Source organism: Lipotes vexillifer, unplaced genomic scaffold (assembly GCF_000442215.2).
Source record: "Lipotes vexillifer unplaced genomic scaffold, Lipotes_vexillifer_v1.1 scaffold247, whole genome shotgun sequence".
NCBI classification, from domain to species: Eukaryota; Metazoa; Chordata; class Mammalia; order Artiodactyla; family Lipotidae; genus Lipotes; species Lipotes vexillifer.
Window position 1 is genome coordinate 80,399 of NW_006794161.1, and position 24,924 is coordinate 105,322.

The 24,924-nt window shown below is 37.4% G+C and overlaps 1 protein-coding gene across 1 annotated transcript in view; it reads left to right on the top strand.

The window, feature by feature from the left end:
* The window catches only part of CACNA2D1 (calcium voltage-gated channel auxiliary subunit alpha2delta 1), a gene marked incomplete at its 5' end in the record, with an annotated part of 180,611 nt that overhangs the window by 67,855 nt on the left and 87,832 nt on the right, over positions 1-24,924 (top strand). Inside the window, 2 exons of the mRNA XM_007467043.1 lie at positions 19,790-19,948; positions 24,720-24,824. Coding sequence (XP_007467105.1) covers positions 19,790-19,948; positions 24,720-24,824 — 264 coding nt within the window. The remainder of the gene's footprint in view (positions 1-19,789; positions 19,949-24,719; positions 24,825-24,924) is intronic.

A 24,924-nucleotide genomic window follows, 5' to 3' on the forward strand; every position in this document is an offset into this window, starting at 1 on the left:
ATCGGCAGGCGGACTCTCAACCACTGCACCACCAGGGAAGCCCAAATGTTATTTCTTTAAAGAAAATTGTTAACTAACTTCTTAAGAAACAAAATTGCAAGGTCTTTCCTTGTGATTTCTGTGAATCAGGTTAATATAAACTTTATTGATGCCTTGACAGCTCTTTGTAAATCCTTGCTGGGGCGTCCTCACTTGATGTAACTTGAATATGTGAACTGAAAGCACATAGGCAAAGTGAATATGTTGCTTGTAGAAAAAACTGGGAATGCATTTGATATGGAAGTAATGTATCTCAATGTGTCGAGTTAAAAATTATGAAAATATCTCAGTTATGTATTCAAAAATAGAAAGTGATATTAAAAGATGCAAATTCTAAGGTGAATATTGCAGAAGATGCTTCATATACACTATGATGAAGTCATAGTGATATCCCACTCTACTCCCAGAGAAATTTTTTACTGGTCTCAGTTCCTAGTATATTGGCTTATTTAGTTGAGGTTCATTAATTTACTTTGTGGTTTATGGTCCTTATTTACCATAAGGAGATATTTTTGTCAACTATACTCTGATTTTTTTAATGACTATATATTTTTGTTTAATTCTGTTATTTGAGAAAAAACATTAGTACATTTTCATGGTTGAAAAGTCACTAAATGATATTAGCTGATCATATTATTCCAGGCATAGATTTACCCTTCAGAAAATCAGTACGAACAAGATCTAAAGTAGGTATGTGTTCATTATTTATCTAATTTGTGTATTAATCTTCAATTTAATCACATTATAGTGAATTATTAGAGTTAATTTTTTTAACACTGCTCATGAGACAGGAACTGTTCCATGTGTTTTTCAGAGTAACTCATTGATTCTGCACAACAACCTTGTGAGGGAGATAATATTACTGACCTAAATTTTATAGATAAAGAAACATAAGGTGTAGTAACTTTTCTAAGTGAGAAGCCAGGATTGGAGCACAGCTGTTTTCATTTATTAGTCTAGATTTATCCACAAAGTTATGTGGTTGGATCCTGAAGGAAAATATAAAGTAAGTTTACTAATTTTAGTGCATAATCTGATATATTTAAACAAAATTCCAAGATATTAGAATTCTTAGAAATTCTGAGATAAAATATGATTAGGAGAAATGCTTCTTTTAAATCTAAATTTATTATTAATTTTTGAAGAAGAAGGTTATTTATGTTTCAGTGGAGGACTTGTTTTAAGAAATCTGCCATATTCTGGCTTGAAAAAGCATATATGAATTGGATTATTCTTATAATTACAAGTAAACACTTAAACATTATATCTGGATTATACGTTTTTGCTTAGGTAATGTGTCTCCTTTTATAAATTTATTTACTTCCTTTATCATGTGTCCTTTTGCTTCTATCAAACTACATAGATTGTTATTTATATTTATATAATATTTAATGTCAACCACATCAACTTCATAATTTAAAAGAAATTCTTCATTTTTATTAGTTGGGTGAAAAAAATACCTGAAAGTGATACATTTAAAGAGAATTAAGACTAACACAACATTGTAAGATAACTATACTCCAATAAAAATTAATTTTAAAAAACTTAAAAGAATTAATTCTTATGTAACATTTTGGTCAAAAGTAAAATCATATTTTTGTCTTTAAAAGATAGGCCTTTCTCATTAAATAGAAATGTAGTAACTTAATGATGTAGAGATTCTATGGAAAAAAACCCTTCTAATATAGTTATAATCTCCTGGGCTATATGTATGTGTATGCACGCAGATGTGCTTGTATATTTTTCTCTCTGAAACTGCTTGAAGGTCTAGGAAAGAAGCAATATAACTTTTAGCTTTTGTAACTTCAGGGAGGCATAATAATAAGGCACTGAGGAAATCTGGTAGTGATTCTATAATTAATTCTGACAGTAATCTTCCCCACAAAGCCCTCGTGCATTTCTCTTCATCCTCATAACCTAAGATCATGTCTGTCACCCAGAGTTATGATGCAGTCTGTATGAACGCTTTCCCAATGTTGCCTAGAACCATCAGACAGAAAAATTAAGCAGATTCTCACTTTTAGGCTTATGTATCTAAGTTTCTTTATTTTTTTGAGAACGGTAATTTTTATGCTTCAATCACACATAAAATGCCAGAACAAATGATCATTTCCTAGTGTTTCTATAATCTCCAGGGCTGTTCTTTGTTGCAGACAGGAAGCCTGCTGTTAGGCAAAGCTTAAATGCAGGCATAATGTAGCTGTTTTCCCACTAATCCAGTTATATACTTTGATAGAACTAAGTGGTAGATGATAAGAGCAGCAATTAAATCACAGCATGTTCTGATTTGCAGGCAAAATTTCAAATGTTGACACAAAGAGTGGTATTTGTTTATGAAAGTGAGGAAGTTTGATGTATTAGGAGAAAAATACTGCAAGCCAGTGGAGCATGAAAGGAAAATGTATGCTGATTACGGACAATATATGAAAAATTAACAACTGAAGAAGATGGTCTTGTGTTTCAGTAAAATCACATATTTTTATTTAGGAATTAGATGCAAATGTTAGGATTTCGTTAAAGATCTTTGAGTCGGTTTTCTTGCGGGAAGCTTTCCTAACTTGTGGTCATTTTAAAATGCTATCTTTGATTATTCATCAGAAAGAAATAATCAAAATACTCCTTATAATATCTTTGCTATTAGTTGTAGGAGATAACTTAAAAAAAAAAAATCAACTCTACGCCTTGCCCCAACTGTAGTCACTAAAAAACAATTCTAGAGGTGACAATCTCTAAATACCAGTGCAAAATGAGGAGTGAGGATCCATAGCCACATAGGAGGCTGGGAAGGGCTGATCATGATGAAAGGATCTGGTGACATTAGTCAGGCTAAGCTCTGGTTAAGTGCCCTACTTCCCACTCTCCTCACAATCCTGCCTCTTATATGTACTCATAGAATCTCATAGGAGTAATGCACAACCTTTGAAACTGATCTCAGGTGGCCTTGGCCTGCAGCACCTTGAAGCAGGGTTTCAGCTCCCAAGCAGAGATTGAGGTCGGGTCGCAGCAGTGAGAGCATCAAATCCTAGCCACTAGACCAGTGGCCAGTGACGAGGCCCTGGCCCTTCGGCTTTGCAGAAAAGAATTCCCACAAAGATAGAAGGTAGTGAAACAAGTGAAGTATTTATTAGGAAGGAAAGGAGTACAGTACATGTGGTTAGACACATGGGCAGACTCAGAGAGAGAGTTGCACCCTCGCGGTAGTTTGAATCACTCTTTGGGGCATTTTTTCCAAGTTTCCTTTGGCCAGTCATTTGATTTGCCTAGTTCTGAGTCCATATTTGGTGTATCTCAGGATCCTGCCACGTGTGCCTCTGCATCTCTGAGCCAAGATGGATTCTAGTGAAGAGGCCTGTGGGTAGTTGATATCACTTACTATGGGGTGGCGCCCCCCCCCCCTTTTTGACCTCCAAGAAGCTTTCTAGTTGGGAGGGTCTCCTTGATTTCGAGAATGGAAATACGTGGTCTGTTATCTTCTATTTGGGCAGCGCCCAGCCTTCTCTCTCAATTGTCCTGCTATTCTCATCTTGGAGTATCGGTCTACAGGGAAGGAATCTCCAATTGCTGGCCTTGGGGAGCGGGGTGCCGATCTGCCTCCTGCCTCAAAACTACTAGTTATGTGAGCTTATACAAGTTACTTAAGGCTTACAGATCTGTTTTCTCCTCTTTGAAACAGAACCATATTTAACTTGCCTTTAAGTTATTGAGCACCAAATGGAAGAACACATGAAAAGTGCTTATTTATTGTAATCATTTTTCTGGTTATTATTATTGTTGCTGTTGTTGTCATCTTCCAACACTTTTCTACCAACTGTTAGGAGACAGTTCTTCATCAATGTGTCACATTTCTTCAAGTCTGAGCATTAACAGTCAGTTTGCCCAGATTTATGTACATTCCAGGATAAGTAAAGATAGAGATGTCTCCTTCCCCAGAAGAGATTTACATACAATGCAGAGTAATTAAGATATTGTCTATCTGGAGAGGAGGATGGGCCAGCTGCCAGCAGCCCCTGTATGAGATCAAGGCCTTCCTCATCTTGGGATTCCTTACCTGAAACACACCTACTGCCTATGCAGGTGACCCCCGGCCCTCTTCCCATCCTCCTGTGGGAATTGAGTTGTGAGTGTGAGCAAAGGTGGCAGTCTGGCTCTTGGTACTGCTATTAGTATTGCTATGAGTAGTAAGCGGCTTTTTCTCTCTGACCCAAAGGGCTTGTATTTTTCTGCCAGTGTCTATAAAGCTGTAGGTGGATTACTCATTAGCTTGCAAGGATAAATCTCAGACACTTCCCAGTTCTTGGCTTGACAGTTTAACACCTACTAATGTCAGAGTGGGGCTTTGTTTAAGTATCGAATTACACTGTATATGCAAGAAAGACATGATTTGGATTGTTCCTTTTCCTATGTGCTTTAAATTTCAGTTTCCTTTCTAAAATATCCCTCATGTGTTCCTAGACAAAGGCATGGTTTTCTTAGCTTAGGAACTTTCCTATTCTGCATATGATAATGAGCACATTTGTAAGTTGTGGCACAATTTAAATTTAAAAGTGATTTCTCCACCCTTGCAAAACAGGCCCTTTTGCCGGAATTCAAGTAAAATAAAAGATATTTGGCACACCAGTACAGTTTTGTGACATATGAATTCTAGGAGAGTAATTTCATTTCATGTCTTATCAAATAGTCATCCATCTAGATTTCAGGAAAACTTTATGTTGATTCATATCTCATTTATGTCAACGAACAAGAATATTGTAGTTTATGCCCTTCCTTCTTAAGGTGAGGTCTGTGGCCAAGCAGCCTGACCAGCGCCTGGCAGCTGGTTAGAAATGCAGAATCCCAAGCTCTACCCCAGACCTGCAGAGCCAGAATCTGCATTTAGCAAGTCTCCCAGGTGATTATTAAGCAATGAGGAAATCAGGGTACCTTAGGGAGGTACTTTTAGCAAAGTCCAGCAGGCATCTGTCTGGGGCTTGTTATAACTAATCATGCATATCATTGACTTAGATTTTAAGACCTTTTAATTCATAGAATTGCTAGTTTTATGGACGTTTATGAATATTTTATTTTGTAGCCATTTGCTTTTTGGAGGGAGGTATTACAAAAGAGCAGAAGGAAGGAGTAGAATTAAGTTCATTAAGAGAACCAGAGTTTTCTCTCTCATATACTTGTTTCTTTAAGAAATAAAAAAACTAAATCACTATTTGTACACTTGAAGTTAACACAATATTGTAAGTCAGCCATATTTCAATTTTTTTTAAAGTACTGTTTGTTAAGGCAAAAAAAATCGGTGCTTCTTAGAATTATCTTCATTTAAAAGACGTAAAAAATTACAGACTGTGAAGAAAAGAGTCTGAAATAATGGACAAATTTAGTAATTATATTACTTGCAGGGCAAGTAATCAAGGTTATTTAATTTTTCAAAAGAGAGATTGCCAGAGGATAACTTAATTGCTTTGCAAGTATAAGGAAAGTTTATAGGAAGGTGTTGACAAGTATGATAAATATTTTTCCATTAATTACATGATGCACTCAAGATAGTTTTTTATAATTAGAAATTAACTGTATTTGCAGTTTTTGAAATAGCAAAGTAATTCTTAAGGTGAGGCAGAGGGAATACTTCATTTTGAATTGAACTATAGTTTTTAAAAGTACAAAAGTTATTGATTTATTTGCTGGGTCTAGAAGGACTATGAAAAGACTTCACGTCCAGTAAACACATATGAATAACTGCACCTAACAGGTAAAATTTTTCAAAGTTCAGGGATACCTCAGAGATATTACCGGTTCAGTTCCAGACACCACAATAAAGCAAGTTTCACGAACTTTTTAGCTTCCCAGTGCATATAAAAGTTATGTTTACACTAAATTGTGGTCTATTAAGAGTACAATAGCATTGTCTTTTAAAAATGATGTACATACCTTAATTTAAAAATACTTTATTGCTATAAATGCTAATCATCATCTGGGCCTTCACTGAGTCTTTTTTTTAAATTAATGTATTTATTTTATTTATTTTTGGCTGGGTTGGCTCTTCGTTGCTGCGCGCAGGCTTTCTCTAGTGGTGGAGAGCAGGGGCTATTCTTCGTTGCGGTGCACAGGCTTCTCATTGCGGTGGCTTCTCTTGTTGTGGAGCAAGGGCTCTAGGTGCGTGGGCTTCAGTAGTTGCAGCACGTGGGCTCAGTAGTTGTGGCTCACAGGCTCTAGAGCACAGGCTTAGTAGTTGTGTTGCATGGGCTCAGTAGTTGTGGCTTGCGGGCTCTTGAGCGCAGGCTCAGTAGTTGTGGCGCTCGGGCTTAGTTGCTCTGCGGCATGTGGGATCTTCCCGGACCAGGGCTCGAACCCTGGTCCCCTGCATTGGCAGGCAGATTCTCAACCCCTGCGCCACCAGGGAAGCCCCCTTCACTGAGTCTTAATCTTTTGGCTGATGGAGGATCTTGCCTTGATGCTGACCATTGACCGATCAGGGTGGTGATTGCTGAAGGTTGGGGTGGCCGTGGCCATTTCTTAAAATAAGACAACAATAAAGTTTGCTGGGGCAGCAGGGAGAGTGCTATATAGATGTCATTTTATAACAAATTTCAGTCAGTGATAAAATATCTTTGTGTTTTAAGTGACCAGAGTCATTCTCACTCATATTGTCAGTATGACAGTATCTCTACTCTGCAAACACATTAGGTGTATCTTGCTCATTGTGTTCTTTAGGCAAAGCTAGCCATCATCACAAATTTTCTTTTTTCAATTAGGGAAGATGTTCCAAGTACTCAGCTTCATGTACCGTGAAAATATTAGACGTATTGGTCAGCTCTGCATCACAGTTGGGTGAAGAGGAAGTGATCACAGAGTATGTGATCATTTGGTCATTTCAGTAAAGCTTCATCTTTGGGAGCTGGCACGCAAATTTCCACAGGGCTGTGAGAAAAATACTTATATTAGGAATAATGCTAATAGAATTATTATATCTCGAGAATGATGGAGAGAAAGCTGCCCATATTTCTAGTTGGATGAGTGCTCTGGAATCAGAATTGCACACTGGTTGATTAAAAGATGGTTGAGAAAATATAAATATCAAGTTGTTATGAGCAAGGAAGCTAAATACAAATTAATTCTGAAGCAAAAGAGTAGCACACTCTCAATTGCTTGAAATTCTTATAAATGCCTATAACTAGAGAGGTTTAAAAGTTTTCTGTATGAACATGTAAATAGAATATATTAAAAAACAGACTTGGGACTTACTCAGAAATTCTTTCAAGTTTTTGACAAAAGTCAACAGACTGAATTTTGGGCATGTCATGATTCAAGTTAATGGGAATATTTGTTTAAAAATGACAACATTTATCAGAAGTTTTGATGGGCCATGATTTATAATTAGAGGCAAACATAAATTGTGTCAATAATGTTCTCAATATTTTCACTTTTTACTGATGCCATTTTCTTTTGGTATATACAGAATTTATTATTCCTATGCATTTATGTAACTTTTCCATCATAGTTAAAATTATCAGATATAAATATGATTTTAGAATTTGAGGGGCTTCCCAAGTGATCTAGCAAAGGCTTTTATTTCAGAAAGAAAAACCTGAAGCTCAGAGGAGATAATTGAATCAGCCATGGCTGTGGGTGCTTATTACAGGCAGGGCCTGGACTAGACCTGGTTTTCCTAAACTGAATTAAAAAATGGTTAATTCTTTATTAAAAATTTTTTTCTATAGGCCAAGGAAACTGTAAGCCAGCAGCCAATGTTAGGGGACAGCAACATCAATTTGAGGACAGGAGTGGTCAAGTCCCAGAGTGCTATTAGCAAAGATACTTGTGGCACCTCTAACCATGGGAGGGCGATCACATGTCTGGTTTTTGCTGAACAAGGATTAATAATAGAAATTAAAATCACATTCACAATATTAGCAAAAGCCATGAATTACCTAGCAGTACTTTTACTAATATATTTAGGACCTGCATTTTGTTTTATTTATTTATTTTTATTGAAGTATCTTTGATTTAAAATGTTTTACCAGTTTTGGGTATACAGCATAGTGATTCAGTATTTTTACAGATTATACTCCATTAGAAGTTATTGCAAGATAATGGCTATAATTCCGTGTGCTGTACAATATATCCCTCTTGCTTATCTTTTGTGTGTGTGTGTGTGTGTGTGTGTTATGCGGGCCTCTCACTGTTGCGGCCTCTCCCGTTGCGGAGCACAGGCTCCGGACGCACAGGCTCAGAGGCCATGACTCACGAGCCCAGCCGCTCCGCGGCATGTGGGATCCTCCCGGACTGGGGCACGAACCCGTGTCCCCTGCATCGGCAGGCAGACTCTCAACCACTGCGCCACCAGGGAAGCCCTTGCTTATCTATTTTATACACAGTAGTATGTACCTCTTAATCCCATACCCCTGTCTTGTCCCTTCTCCTTCCCTCTTCCTACTGGTAAGCACTAGTTTGTTTTCTATATCTGTGAGTCTATTTCTGTTTTACTCTTTACATTCATTTGTTTTCTTTCTTAGATTCCACATATAAGTGATATCGTATGGTATATGTCTTTCTCTGACTTACATCACTATGCATAATATTCTCTAGCTTCATCCACATTGCTGCAATGGGCATATTTTCATTGTTTTATGGCTAATATTCCATAGTAAATATATACCACATCTTCTTTTTATATTTGTCTGTTTATTGACACTTGGGTTGCTTCTGTCTCTTGGCTATGATAAACAGTGCTACTATGAACATTGAGGTGCATGTATCAGTTAGAATTAGTGTTTTTGTTTTTTCTGGATATATACCCAGGAGTGGAATTACTGAATCATATAGTAGTTCTATTTTTAGTGTTTTAGGAACCTCCATACTGTTTTCCATAGTGGCTACACAAATTTACATGCCCACCATTGAATATTATACTAACTGTGAATTTGTCATTAAATGGCCTTTATTATGTTGAGATATTTTGCCTCTGCACCCACTTTGATGAGAGTTTATATCATGAATGGATGATGAATTTTGTCAACTGCTTTTTCTGCATCTATTGAGATAATCATGTGGTTTTTGTCTTTCCTTTTGTTAATGTGGTCTATCAAGTTGATTGATTTCAATATGTTGAGCCATCCTTGTACCATGGAATAAATCCAACCTGATCATGGTGTATGATCTTTTTTATGCATTGTTGGATTAAATGTACATTTGAAGTAATTATTTGTAGGTATGTACTTATTGCTGTTTTATTACTTGTTGTCTGGTAATTTTTATAGTTCTTCTCTGTTCATTTCTTTTTCTTTTTGCTTCTTCCCTTGTGGTTTGATGATTTTCTTTAGTAGTATGCTTGTGTTCCTTTTTTAAATTTTTTTCTACGTCTATTGTTGGTTTTTGATTTATGGTTATTATGGGGTTCATACATGTTGACCTATAACTGTATCTAGTTATTTTAAATTGATAGTCATTTAAGTTCAAACACGTTCTAAAAGATCTACATTTTACTCCCCTCGCCCACATACTGTGTTTTTGATGTCATATTTTGCATCCTCATGTTTATCCCTTGTTTACTGTAGTTATGGTTCTTTTACAATGTTTTGTCTTTTAATCTTCATACTGGCGTATTTAAGTTGTTGATCCTCAATATGTGCAATATATTTGCATTTCATAGTGGGATTTCCCCTTTCATATAGATTCTTACTTCTTTTTCACTTAGAGAAGACCTTGTAACATTTCTTTTAGTGTATGTTTAGTATTGATGGACTCTTAGTTTTTGCTTGTCTGCGAAGTTCTTTATTTCTTCTTCTATTCTAAATTATAATCTTGTTGTGTAAAGTACCCTAGGTTGCAGGTTTTTCCCTTTAAGGACTTTGAATATATCACGTCACTCTCTTTCAACCTGCAGCGTTTCTGCAGAGAAATCAGGTGATAGCCTTATGTGGATTCCCTTATACGACTCTTTGTTTTTCTCTCATTGCCTTTAGAATTTTAACTTTTGCCATTTTTATTATGATGTGTCTTGGTGTGGGTCTGTTTGGGTTCATCTTGTTTGGGACTCTCTGTGCTTCCGGATATCTGTTTCTTTCTTCAGGTTTGGGTAGTTGTCAGCTGTAGTTTCCTCAAATACATTTTAAATACCCTTTTCTCTCTCTTCTCCTTCTGGGACCCCTATAATGCGAATGTTGGTATACTTGTTGTTCCAGCAATCTCTTAAAATGTTTTCATGTTTTTAAATTTGTTTTTCTTTTTGCTGTTCTGTTTGGGTGATTTCCATTATTCTGTCTTCCAGATCACTTATGCATTCTGCTGTATCACTTGGTCTGCTACTCATTCCTTATAGTGTGTTGGGGGTTTTTTTGTTTGTTTTCTCCAGTTACTGAATTCTTTATTTTTGATTGGGTCTTTGTAGTATTTTCTAGTTCTCTGTTAAAGTTTTCACTGTGTTCATCTATGCTTTCCCCTAATTCAGTTAACATTTTTATTACCAATACTTTGAATTCTTTATCTGGTAAATTATTCCTGTTTCATTAGCTCTTTTATTCAGGGATTTTCTTGTGCTCTTCTAATTGAGAGCAGTTCCTCTGCCTTTTAATTTTGCTTAAATTTCTCTGCCTCTATGAATTTAGGTGAAGCAGTTACCTATTGCAGTTTTGGGGGTTTTTTTGTTTGTTTGTTTGTTTGTTTTTTGTGGTACACGGGCCTCTCACTGCTGTGGCCTCTCCCGTTGCGGAGCACAGGCTCCGGAGGCGCAGGCTCAGAGGCCATGGCTCACGGGCCTAGCAGCTCTGCGGCATGTGGGATCTTCCCAGACCGGGGCACGAACCCGTGTCCCCTGCATCGGCAGGTGGACTCTCAACCACTGCGCCACCAGGGAAGCCCTGCAGTTTTAAATGTGTGTGCGTATGTGAGAGTGTCCCTGTACAGACTGCATGTGCCCGGTGCCTTTGGTGGGAGAGCTGGATTTGACGTGGATGCAAGTAACATCTTTCTTCAGGATGTGCTGGCATCTGTCACCCTGGTAGGGGGTGGGACTGCACGCAGAGGGGCTAAAGCTGAAGCTGGGTGTGAGGCAAGGCTTCCCCTCTGCTCACTGGCCATCACTGCCCTGTTGTGGGTGGGGTCTGATCCCAAGCTGCTGGAGCAAAAGCCTTGATGGTCAGGCCTGAGTTGGTTCTGTTCTCTTTAAGTTTGTGTTTTCCTCTCTCCCCCAAAATGGGATCCTTGCCCCAGAGTGGGGGGAGTGCTGAAGCCAGGGGGGCCCATGTGAGCTCTTGGCTCCTGTTGTCCACAGACGGGAGTCTGAGCTGTCTCAGATGAGCTGCTCTTTCAGGTGCCCACAGTTGTTTCCGTTGCTCTGCTCTGACACAGCCTTGGGTGCCAGTGCCTTTTGTCCCTCACAGCTGATCACAGCCCTAAGACTCTGCTGCCCCCACTCTGTGGTAGAGCCACACCACAGGGCAGGCAGGGCCCATATGGACTCTCAGCATATATTGGGGCATGAGCTGTGATGGAGCAGCTGCCGTCAGAAATCTGTGCTTCTTCTGAGGCGCTGCTTGAGTAAGTGCCAACAATGGCCACTGCCAGTCCACCCAGGCTCCACCCTGGGATGGGGTCGCCTCTGTGTCCCCGTGTTGAGTCTTCTTCCCAGTTGTGGCCACCCCAGAACCAGTGCCGCACTGTGACAGGGAATGAGTGGGACCAGGGCGTTCTCTCAGGTCGGGCTGAGCCAGGCAGCAAGGTGGTCATGGGCCACCAGCAGCCACTAGAGTAGTCTTCTTTTCACCTGATTTGGGAGTAAGCCAGCGCATGCATGCACCCCTCACAAGTGACGTCCAGGCTTCCCTCAGCCCTTCTGTTCATTGCAGAGTTCCTCCCACCGGCCAAAGGGTGCAGGACACCAGCACTGGGCTACCCCATCTGTGGCTCACACCGCACACTCCCCAGGGACGGTCTCCATCTGTGTAATCTCCCTTTTCCTTTGAGTCCCCTCCCAGGGGCACAGGTCCTGACCCAATCACTTTTCTTCCCTTCCTACCCAATTACATATGTATCTTTCTTGGTTGTACAGGTGTCCTGATGACAGTTTCCAGTTAGTTTTCAGTGAGAATTGTTCTACATGTCGATGCAATTTTGATGTGTTTGTGGGGGGAGGTAAGCTTCACATCGTCTTATTCTGCCATCTTGATTGATCTCATTAGGACTTGAAGTTTAAGAAAGAGAAAAGAGTATATGAGATATATATGTATAAGAGTTGAAATGGAGGAACAGTAATAAATGTGGAATTGATGAATAATTCTTCCTGGAATGAAAAGCTGACTCATGTGAAGATACCAGTTTGTCCCAAAAATTATTGGTAAATGTGGTTTTAATTTGACAAAAGATAGTTCTGAAGTTCAATAGGAAAATAGTGGTGGAAAAAGTACCGTGACAGAGTATGGCAGCTTATTCTTCTGGCATAAAATAAAAGTGATTAGACACCATGGAGAAGAGTGTCAGGGGTTTGGGTTTGAAGTAGAGTCCTGACCTTGGTTGTTGAGTGACTCTGAACACTTTCCTTGACACTCTAAGCCTCATTTCCTCAACTGTATAATGGAAACCATATTACAGCTAAGACTTTAAGCTTGGTCAAGGTTAAGTGAATTAATACATGTGATGTTCTTAGATTGGCATAGCAGTGATTTTCAGTACATGTTAGCTAATATTTTTATTATTAACATTAAAAAGTAAGAAGCTGGTGAAATAATGGGAACATTAAAGGAATATGTATCCAAATAGTAAAGGAAATGTAGCCATAATCTTAATTTATTATACACAGTGGATCAGGAACCAATAATTACTCAATAAAAGGGAAAATTGGCTATTTGAAAAAAAATTTCTTAATCTAGTTGTCCCCTCATACTATTGGGGAAAATAATTTCCACCGTGACTAAACACCAAAATGTAAAATAAGCAAACAAAACCATCAAATGTTAGTAGAAACTGTAGATGTTTATTTACCTGAATAATGGATGGTTTTCTAAGCATAAAAATATTTTAAGAAATCATAAAGAACAGGATCAAAAGTTAAAATTAGAAGGTAAGCAACAAACTGGAAAAAATAGGACTTACAATTCACAGGTTTATATGACAATTAATATGTGAGAAAAACTTTCACTTCATTAACCACTGAGAAATTCAAGTAATTATTGAATATTGAAATATTATTTTAAATTACAGTTTAGCAAATAAAAATGTTGTGTGTCTGAGAGTGAAGTGAGACTCACACATATTTAAATTGGCGCAATATATCTGGAAAGTAATTTGGCAATAGATAAAAACCTTAAAATCATTCTTAACTAGGAATATGTACATATGCATGTGAGTAAATGCTATAAGCTATTTTCTCTGGATTTTAGAATAACCATTTTGTTTCTTTATAATATTTCCTAGTTTCCTATGAAAAATGGGAAAATCAAAATAAATAACAGGTATTTTAGTAGGAATAAAACAACCAAGATTTTTGAGATCACAGCCTCTGTTCACTTTCTTTTTATTTTCCTTCATTGCCATCTGGTGTCCAAAATGTAGATCGCTTCTGATACCACAATTTGTAACTGCTGCCTGATATGCAAAATTGTTTGCAGTTTATTTAACTTAGAGAACCCATTTAAATTATATAATATAACTTTGTTATATAAACTATTTACAGTAGTTAATTATGTAAAGTAGTTTACTTATATTTTATAATTTTAAAAAATCCCATGTTCCAAAGCAGGCCAGTCTGAATTTGAGTTGTTTTTGCTGATCATCTACATGGTGGGAGCCCATAATTTCACACTGTATTTCTTTTTCATGGCCAAAAAAAAAAAAAAAGAGTTTGAAATACATGGATGAGGTGAGGGGGTGGAAATTAAGGACATACTGAATGGTCAGACAAAGATTAAATGGGCCACTTTTTCTCTGCTGTTCCAAGTGGAAGAATATCACCTTTGGATTTATTTTGCCTTTAATTCTTCAACAGTCTAGGGGAAAATTACTTGAGCCCACCAACCTCTTCCGTGGGAGCCTTGGTACTCCATGAAGGTGTATCATAGGTGCCATTTCTAGACAAGGTTGCTTTTCAGGAACTTGATGCCTCTTTGACTTGTGTATATCAAGGCAATGTCAGCATTTCATCGTTTGTATCCCAGGTTAATCCAATGAGCAGCAGAACCTCCTCTCTCAGAAATATTTTGTGGATGATTTCTTATTCGGCACGGGACATCAGAACAAAAAATAGACCTTGCCTTTACAAAACCAAGAGTTTAAGTTATTTCATTTGAGAAATTAACAATTTGTTTGGATCTTAAATTATCTTTTAATTTGATATGTGTACTTGATTGTGATATTTAATAGGAAGGTTCATTGGAAGCATTGAAATTTACTGTTCATGGTTATTCCCAGAGACTGTTTCAAGAACTAAACTAATGTTTGAGGGCTACTTGTACCGTCCCAGTAGTGAACTTTATTTAAGAGTCACTAAAGCTGATATTGTTTATATGAATCTTTCTCATGAATCTAGGAATCTATTCTTATTTCTTATGAATTATACTAATTTTTTTTACTAAAATAATTTTTAAAACAATAGAATTGCAGTTGATTTAACATTTACTATGTGCCGGGCTCCATGCTAGGTGTTCTGCATGCATTTTCATTTGGATATTTTAATAGTGTCTTTTTGGACAGAGTATTTATATTTATAAATGTACAAATTTAACAAGATATTGCAGAACTAAAATACAGGTTCTATACTTAGAAGCCTTTAGCTAAATTATTGATCAGTATTTGTGCACTGTCTTCTAATTTTCTTAAACTCCATACATTCATTCAGTAAATATTTATTTTGTATGTTGATTGTACACCAATTATATGGATACCTATTAATATGTCAAGTACAGTGGTGGGATGTCTATTTTCTTTTTTGGCCATGGCTTTTAATCCAGTCAAAGAGTCTATAAAGATATCATACAAAGAAATATAGAATTATGACTGTGATGTATTCCATAAAAAAGATATATCTAGGCCTATGAAACTTTTAATGGGGTGATTTGACCTAGTCAGGGAAGATCATGAAAGCCTTTTATAAGGAAAGAATGTTGAGGTAAGTGGGACAGCAAGTGTTGTAGCCCGAAAGAGCAGGGTATGTGGAAGAGGAAAACAAAAGAATGTGCAAATGCTGGGGCAGAGATAGAAATCCCTCCTCATTGCTACCCCAGATGCTCACGTTAACCCACACACCTTCCTGTCTCAGTGTGCTAGCAGAGATTTTTCTCAGCATTTCTGATAAGGGACCTACTTGGTTGAATTTTCTGGAATTGGGAAGGAATGAGCATGACGGTAGTTTGGATTTGGGGCTCTGTAGGATTAGTTAAGTATACATATTTAAAAGAAGTATTTTCTTAAGAGATTACAAAAGCAGGACTCCTTACATCTATTTTCAGTCACCATGTAGTATTTCAAAGCTTTATAATGCTATATTATTAGACTTTTGCCCTAAGTGGTGGTTAATGTATTAAATATGTGGTTTATAAATTACAGTCTGGACACATGTCACCAAAGACAGTAATTTCAGTTCATGAAAGTAAATCTGTTTTTTTTTTTTTTTTTCCTATTCTAAAAGCAAGTGAGTCTAAGATGTCTGTGAAATATATACTTACCTCAGTCAGAACTTTTCACATTTCTCATTCCTTTCTTGGAGAATAAGGTTTGCCATAGGGACTTATACTTTGTAAGTTATTCCTTTCTCTGCATTATTTATGAGTTTTGTTATGAGTATAATTGGAGTATTTGTTATACACCGCTGAATTTGTATTTAATGAATTGAATTTACATTTAATCAGTTTGTGTTAAAGTGACTTAATGAGATGCTTCACTCTTCTGTGTTAAAAGCAGGTTAAGGCCAACCGAAAGACTCCGGGCAATACATTATCCAGTGTTCATTTTCTGCATAACTTGTAATTTTATCAAGTTTCATGATTTAACTAAATCACATAATAACATTTCCTGTAATCATTTCTAATGATTCTTTAAGGTCAGATGTTTTACCGTTAATGTATTGGCAATCGATTTTTTATTTTTACTTAATTTTTTACTTTCTAACACGGGAATTCTCATATTCTTTTGCTTTCAAAACGGGATGTGTAGCATAAGATTGTGTCAGATTATCAAATACTTGGGGGCGGGGAAAGGCAGTGGGATTTGGATCTGAAGATACTGACTTTTCAGTGTTTGACTTTATTGAAAACAAGTATATTGGAGCTTTGTTCTCATATATATGATGTACCCAAAAGTAGTGTTCCAAGTAAAAGTGAGAAAGAACTCAGTATTTATCTTTGCAAGACATTTTACTTCCTGTTTTATCTGTACTCTCTCCAAACCTTCCACCTCCTGTTTTACTTTGTCCTGATGACCTTGCTTCATGGTCCACTGGAGACAAAAGCCACAGGCAATAATATCATTTCCCCACACTAAATCTCTGTACACCCAGCGGCAGGACTCAGACCTCGCACTTCTTTCCCAGTACAATGAAGTGGATACATGGTTTCTTACAGGCTTGTTCCTCTAGGAGCATCTGTGTCCCATCCTTCCCCATCTTCACAAGAGCTTCGTTTTTCACCTCTGTTCTGTTGCCTGCAACGTTTTCTTCCTTCTCTCTTCAAGATAAATCCTCTCTTGCTCTAGTGATCCTTCACTTTCCTGGTGGCGCAGTGGTTAAGAATCCTCCTGCCAATGCAGGGACACGGGTTTGAGCCCTCGTCTGGGAAGATCCCACATGCCACGGAGCAACTAAGCCCGTGTGCCACGTCTACTGAGCCTGCGTGCCCCAACTACTGAAGTGCACGCCTAGAGCCTGTGCTCCGCAGCAAGAGAAGCCACCGCAATGAGAAGCCTGCACACTGCAACAAAGAGTAGCCCCCGCTCATCGCAACTAAAGAAAGACCACGTGCAGCAATGAGGACCCAACACAGCCAAAAATAAATAAATAAATAAATAAAATTTGGAAACCTCTCCTTGACCCCCATCCACCCCTTCAGGGACCACCCTGTTCATTCTCTGCCTCCCAGCCCAGATGCTCTGAAGACTTGCCTCTGCACGGGCTAATCCCTCCCATTGTTGTTCAGCGCGCTCCATTGTGTTCCACCTGCCCCCCCCCCCACCCCCACCGATCTCCAGACACTGCCTGTGTAACAGGGATGAGTGCAGTGGGTGCTTTTAAGTCCTCATCTTTCCTGTCTCTGTCCCACAGTGTGTGCTTCTTGAGACTGTTTTCCTCTCATCATCTCAGGCAGTCCCATCTCCTGACTTCCTTCCTGCCTCCAAGGGATCTTACTCCTGCTCAGTTTTCTCAGACCCCTCCTCTGCTTCACTTTTAATCACATGGCTTTAAATCAAATTTCTCTGCTGAAGCTTTCCGTGTTTTTTATATTAATCAAGACTTCTTCTGAGCCTCTTGCTTTCAACGTTATGATTTCTTGACATCTTTATTTGCATATCTCACATACTGAAATCTCACCCGCACTTGAACTGTGTGCTTCTCTCCCCTAATCCTCAAGTGTCCCTGAACCCGTCCCTCCTCCGACCACGCAGATGCCCATGTCAGAATTCTCTTCTTACTCAACGCAGACCCAGTGCACCATCACAAGCTAGTGATTCTTTCTCCAAAACAGGTTTTGAACCCCTCTTTTCGGACCATCTCCATGAATAACAAAGCCACTTTGTCTTTTCAGCTGTATTACTGCAATAGCCTCCTAATTATTTTCCATCCTTTGAATTTTGCTCACCTTACATCCAATTCCTAAACAGCAGCTAGGGCGAGCTGTTAAAGTTCTAGATTAAATTATTTTGCATTTGGCTTAAAACCTTTCATGACTGGCCACTCGACAGAGAATACATGCCTAATTGTTTAGCATTTCTGTTAGACCCTGCCTCCGTCCCTGAGCTCTTTTCATGTCATTAGTCCTCATATGAAACTGAGCTAAACTGTCCATCTTTATGTTTCCCTAAGAGGCTTCTTTTCTTTTTGTCACATCAGGGCCTTTTTACGTGTTGTTCTATCTGCCTGGAATGTTCTTCCTCTATAGTCTTCAAGGAAACATTTCTGTGGAATCACAGGAAATGCCATTTCTTAGGGAATTTTCCCCCCAACTGCTTACAGTCCAAATCAGAACCCATTCTCCAGATATTTTCTCTTTAGAGATTAGGATTATATTGATTTACATAACTCATCATGATTTATTGTAGTATACTGAGAGGCACTGCGGGAGTAGTTAAAATCCCAGACTCTTGCTACAGTGCTAGTCTGAATCCTGACTCTGTTACTTATTTGTTACGTGACTATAGACAAGTCATTTAACTATGCTTAAGGTTTCTCATGGATAATAATACTACTTACTTGCAGCGCATTTTCAAAGAGGAAATGATTAATATTTGTAGAGCAAATAGTCAATGCAGCACAAAGTAAACACGTATAAGTGCTTACATACATATATATGTGTGTGTGCATAATTTACCTCATGTCTGAAGGCACAGAGCTCTCACCTACCACAACTCTGGACATATAACAGGCCGCCAATGAATATTTGCTTAATGGTTTGATGAATTGTACAGTGTACCTTATCACTAGGTTTCAGGGATCTTCAGAGAAAAAAGAATGATGCATTATATTTATGAGAATAGATAATCACTTATGTAAAAATACATTTTGGCTTGTGATCCACCTATTAAAATCATTATGTGCTTTTGATCTGAGAATATCTTCAACATTTCATCTGGCCAGCCCCTTTCCTTTTAGCAAGTATGGTTTTATTATTATTCTCATTTTGCTTTTGTAGATGTGACAGTCTAGGCCCCAGGAGCCTAAGGGGCTTGTACACATAGCAGAGTTAATAAATGATAGGACGATCCCATTCATTTTAGCGCCCTGATCTTCTTGCTGGAGTCCTATTCTTATCGTTTTGGAAATATCCAGTGAACTGTGTGAATACTTTTTATACGGTTGCTGAAATTACTTTGGTGATCATTCTTAAATTTTCAATTGGGGCAGATATTATTGGAGTTTGTTTTCTCCTCCTACAGACTTTGTTGTTCAGGCCCTTATCACTCACAGCAGTAACTCTGCCATGACCTGCTTGCCCTTTCTCTTGCCTCTGTGATTCCACTGCATTCCCTATATTACCTCTAGAGTGATAGTTCTGAAAGGCCACTCGTTCTTGAGTCTTTCAGATTGCTTTCCTGTTTTGACCCCCATGGAAAGACTACCATCAAATTTCAAATTTACTAAACGTCTGTTCCTGTCATTCTGTGTACCACTTTTCCATTTAGCGTTTCCTCATGCGAGGTGAGTGAAATGCTCAGTTTCTCCCTATATTCTGTGCAGGCATCATCATACCATTTCTGCATTCTGAATATATTTCATTGTTTGTTGAGAGCGTTGTGTTTTGTTTTTGGTTTTTTTTTGTAATCTAGATGCTCATAAAATTTGAGAGCTGGGCGGGACCTCACATAGCTCAAATCCCAAATTTATAATCAGGGAAACCAAGCTAGGTTCAAGAAAGTGTCAATAAGCGACAGGCTAATACAGTAGGGGTTGGGGCATGGATGAAAATTACTGTTTGATCTTTAGTGCACTTCTGTTACCAATTTACTCACTTTTCTTTTTGAAAGAGAAAGCAATGCAGAAGGATTGAGAAGTATAACACAAATTCAGTAAAAATTACATGATTGATTTTAATGTTGGTTTATACATTTAACTTTTTATCTTTTGCAGTTTAACAGCAATGCCCAGGATGTAAGCTGTTTTCAGCACCTTGTCCAAGCAAATGTAAGAAATAAGAAAGTGCTGAAAGATGCAGTGAATAATATCACAGCGAAAGGAATCACAGATTATAAGAAGGGCTTTAGTTTTGCTTTTGAACAGCTGCTTAATGTAAGTATTAATACTACCCCCTTTTGTCTTTTATTATTGAATTGTAGGATCTGAATTTCAGTATCCTGGTAGTTACAGCTCTGTAGGGTTAGATAACAGTTCTGTTTTTCATTCATTTAGAAAGCAGATGTGTCTAGGCAGTAAAAATGTTTGAACTTTTTTTATTTGTAAATCCAAAATTCAGAAGGTATACAAAATGTAGATTTTATTTTTCTTTTAGATCTTTTCTTCTACCCTCTTTTTTCAAACTATGTTTAAAAAATACATTTGTAAGGTAATTATTTAATTTAATTTTGAAGAAGCACTGGAAACTTAGTTGGCACATTTAGAATATCATCTCTTTTGTCTTATCTCAATTAGTACTGTATTTATTCGGCAACTTGTGCTCTCAGTCATCAAATGGTTTCTGGAAATATTTGTTTTAAACATCTAGTTTGAATCTTCAGGTTGTTCCTAAATGTACAAAAAGGTCCAGATGGTTCACATCAGGGTAGACAGGAAGAGCAGAAATTCTTTCCAAAGAGAAAATTCCCTTGAATGAATCATCGACGTCTATAGTTAGGCTTTTAAACTCTGGCACACCTACTACCTGTCCCATATCATAACAATATTATAACATGAATCTCACACTGCGGACTAGTATTTTCAAATGGCCATGTTGTCTGTTTCATTTGAACTATTTGAAAGCAGGAGCTGTCATTCAGGTTTGTATCTCTTCTGAAGCAATATTATTGCAGTGGTTCAGAGTATGGACCTAACATCTCTCTGCCTTGGTTTCCTAACTAGGGTTGTGTAAAGAATGTCCACAGAATCAGTGGACATAACAAACCACATAGAAAAGCACATGAGACTGTAGGCTGTTGAGTTGGTGTTATAATTAATTAATAAATAGCATGTGGCTGGGACAGAATCAGCACATAATTCCTGTCATATTTGCTGAGTCACTAAATAAGCCCTTATATTTGGTCTTTTCTGCAAACTTGATTTCGTTGTTCCCGAAGTAAATCTTCTAAACAGTTTTCAAGATCTCTGATTGGGTGATGACTCATTGATTTGTTCATTCAGCCAGTATTTATTGAGTGCCTCACCATTTATCCTGTCACAGTGCTATTGCTGAAATTCCAGACATAAACAAAACCATTTGCTCTCAAGAAGATCGAGCATAACATGCTAAATCATCATTTCTCATATAACATGTTAGTGCTGTTACAGGGTATTCACGGTGTGTTTGCTCGGAGCAGCTTGGGGAAGGGGGCTCAACTTACCCAAAGGAGGTCAGAAAATTGTTGCACTTCCTTGAAAACAGGATTTTGAAGAATGAGCGGTGAGGGAGATAAAATGAACAGCATCGACAATGGCACAGAAGCATGGGGTGTCATGCACATTGAAAGAATTGCAGGTGGATTGGTATGGCTGGGCCATAAGCAGTAGGGGAGAGGTGATGGAAATGGAAAGACCATGAGCTGTGTTTAAATGAAGTGTGTAGGAGCAAATGAAAAGTTTGTGGTAGGAGAAAGACATCATCTGACGAGTGTTCTACGTTCAGAAGCTATTGTAGAAATCCTGGTATTAGACTAGACGTGCAGAGATGTTAAGGCGAGTGACCTGATTGGGTGGGTAGGAGGGGTTGCTGGGAGGGGGAGGGGATGATTCCAAGTTATCTAGGTGGATGGTGGCACAGGAGTCTAGAAAGAGGGAATGTGAGAGTAGAATTTTCAATTATTTGGAGTTTGAGGTAGTGATATTTTCTTAGATACCATTAGATAAGCAAGTAAGGAGTTAGAAAAGCAAAGAAGTTCCACACTGCAGTTTTCAGGGGAAATTATCTTTGGTAAAATGCATATGATTATTAAATAATGTATGTTTATTAATAAAAAATGAAAACTCAAAACTTTGAAATTCAAGCGTAATTGATCATTAGAGTGGAATATATTCTTTCTGTAGTAAAGGAATGTGAAAGGTTTTTATATTAACTTTTTTCTCTTGAGTCAATAATCAAGTTTTCTAGGTCTTGTCATTTTAATTATTCCTCTTAGTGTTGTTAACTGGCCTCACTCATTCCCTCCTATTCAGGTTTCCGTTGTGAAATGATGAGAAGTCTTAAGCCTAATGTACTATTTCAGAGGCAGTCATGTAGAGGGGCCACGTTAACTCCCACGTTCATTATTAGTTGCTGATAAAATATGATCTAACTCCTATTGGCCTCTCCCACTGCCTTTACCAAAGTTGTAAATGATTTTTAATATGTCGTCAATAGTAAACCTCGTGTGTTTTGCTTTCCACATGTCCCTTAGATATTGCAATTCTTCATTTTAAAATAATTTTCCCAAATGCCATGGCTTGCCTTATTGAGCTGAAGCATGTTCTGTTACCTCTTTCAGACACTTCTAGTCTTTTTCTCATCATGCAGTGCCATTCCTTCTCTTTTGTTTGTCCCGGCAAGGTTTACCCTTAAGATCATTGACTCAAGTGTCAAATAGAATTAGACGTTAAGATTTGAATTAGTCTTCAGTTAGCATTTCATAAAATACTGACAAATATATTGAGGTGCATTTTTCCAAAATAATTTTATTGAGTGCATATGATAGATGCTCTGCTACATACTGGCCACACAGAGATACAACAGTGTGTCATGAAATACCATATTAACGTAAATTACCAACCCTAGCTGTTGTATTTTTATTGACATAATCAATTTCTTTCCTTTGCTTAGTTCCTTCCAAGCCAGTTACGTATACTTGTTGTGACTGTATGATTCTTTAGATAGCTGCAAACCTGATGAAAAATTGCTGAGATAGACTCTGCTTTCCCACAAGTCCTGAGGAAAAATGATGTTGGAAACACAACATTGCTGTGTTCCTCTTTTTGTGGGTGTCTTACGAATGATCAGCAAGACTCAATGTGCTGAAAGTAACTTTGATACTTGCATTTAGTGATGATAATAAGAATACCTCCACTACTTCAAAAAATGAAACCAAGTTCTGTTCTAAAAACTTTATCACTTTTCTGAGACAGTCCTTTAGGTAAATATTATTTTGCCCATTTTATATACGCAAATAGAAAACACAAGTCATTAGAGAAACTAATTTTAGTTTAAGGGACTTCAACACCTTTCACAAAATTATTTTGATGATAAAATATGTAAATTTTTGTATGGTCAAATTTTCAGATAATTATCTTCAAAAATAAGAATGGTGCTTGAATGTGATAAATTGTATTAGTTAATACTTGAGTTTTCACAGTGCTTGGTTAAAAGCCTTAACTCCCCATGGTCTAATGGCCTAGTCAATGGGGTAAGAATATATGAAACAGGATCTTTTCATCAGTAAAGGAAAATGTTGTCTTCATTAACTTTTCCACAGGAAATGGGATTTCCTTTTTTGACAAATAGGAATAGGGACCTTCAATAAGCTTAAATACTATAGGAGAATTAGTGATTTTTAAAACAATGTATTAGTCACTTAAAGACCAAGACTGTGCTGTCCAGTGTGATAACCATGATCACAAGTGGGTGTTGCGCACTTGAAATGTGCCTGGTCTGAACTGAAATGTGTTACAAGTACACACTGAAATTTTAGTACTTATTATGAAAGAAAAAAAAGTATATTATCTCAGTAACTTTTATATTGATTTGATGTTGAATTGATAACATTTTTGAATGACTGAGTTAAATATGTTATTAAAATTTCAGATATTTCTTTTTACTTTCTTGAATGTGGCCATTAGAGGGTTAAAATTACAAATTAGGCTCACATTGTATCTCCTTTGAATATTGCTGAACTAGAGGGTTGACATTTTCGAAGAAGCTGAGCATTCATAACTTAGTGTGAATCTTTTGTTCTCAACACTTTGACAAACACATTTCACAACAGTAGAAAGACCTCAAAGAAATACGGCTTTTTAAATTAATTGTGCATTTTCATGGTCCTTTGATGCTAATCCATTGTTTACCTAAATCCAACTCTTTGGGGACCTTAAAGAAAGTGTAAGAAAGGATTTACCACTGGAATTGAGTCTTTCAGGATTAGAATATGTGTGGCTGCTTGCGAGCAGATAGGAGAATATTCTGGAAGTAGCTGTCGACATTTACAAAGATATGAAAGAGCACTGGGCATTAGGGATCAACACTGCAATTTCAGAAATGTAAAGTGAATAAAGTAAGATGAAGGGAAGAGAGGAACAAATGTTTGTGAATAGATTGAAAATATATGTGAAAAGCTATGCACATTTTATTAATATTTCTTTGTTTCTCGTGTAAATTATAGGGGTATAAAATTGACATCGTGGCCATTAATTAATTTAAAATGCATTTATTAATTAACCACTGAGAGGTTATTATGTGCTAGGCATTCATCTAGGCAAGGAAACAACACTGAACGAAAACGACACAAGTTTATGCCCTTTTGGCATTTAACATTCTATTGGGAGAAGCCAATAGTAAAAAAACAAATAAAATATATACTACATGTAAACAAATGTGAAATGCTATGGAGAAAAATACAGCCTGGGAGGGGAAGGTTGTCAGGAAAGTCCTCACTGGTAAGGTGACCTTTGATCAGAAGCCTGAAGGAAGGGAGACCCGTGGGTGTTGGGAATGAGGCAGAGCCCCTGTGTAGGGATGCGTAGCCCTGGCTTGATCCAGGAACTGGTTCTTAGAATTGACTTATTGAGCAGGTACTTCAGTCATTACTTGCAACCTGTGCATGCTCTTTCCATATTGCTTTTATACTCCCTACCTTTTATTATGAATGATATACATTTTTTTTAACAGTATAATGTGTCTAGAGCCAACTGCAATAAGATTATCATGTTGTTCACGGATGGAGGAGAAGAGAGAGCTCAGGAGATATTTACCAAATACAACAAAGACAAAAAAGTGAGTGTAATGTTTCCATTGTTTTAAATTTAATAGTAATTTAGGTGGTTTTTATGTTTTTTTTGTTTTTGTTTTTGTTTTTTTTTTTTTTTTTTTGGGT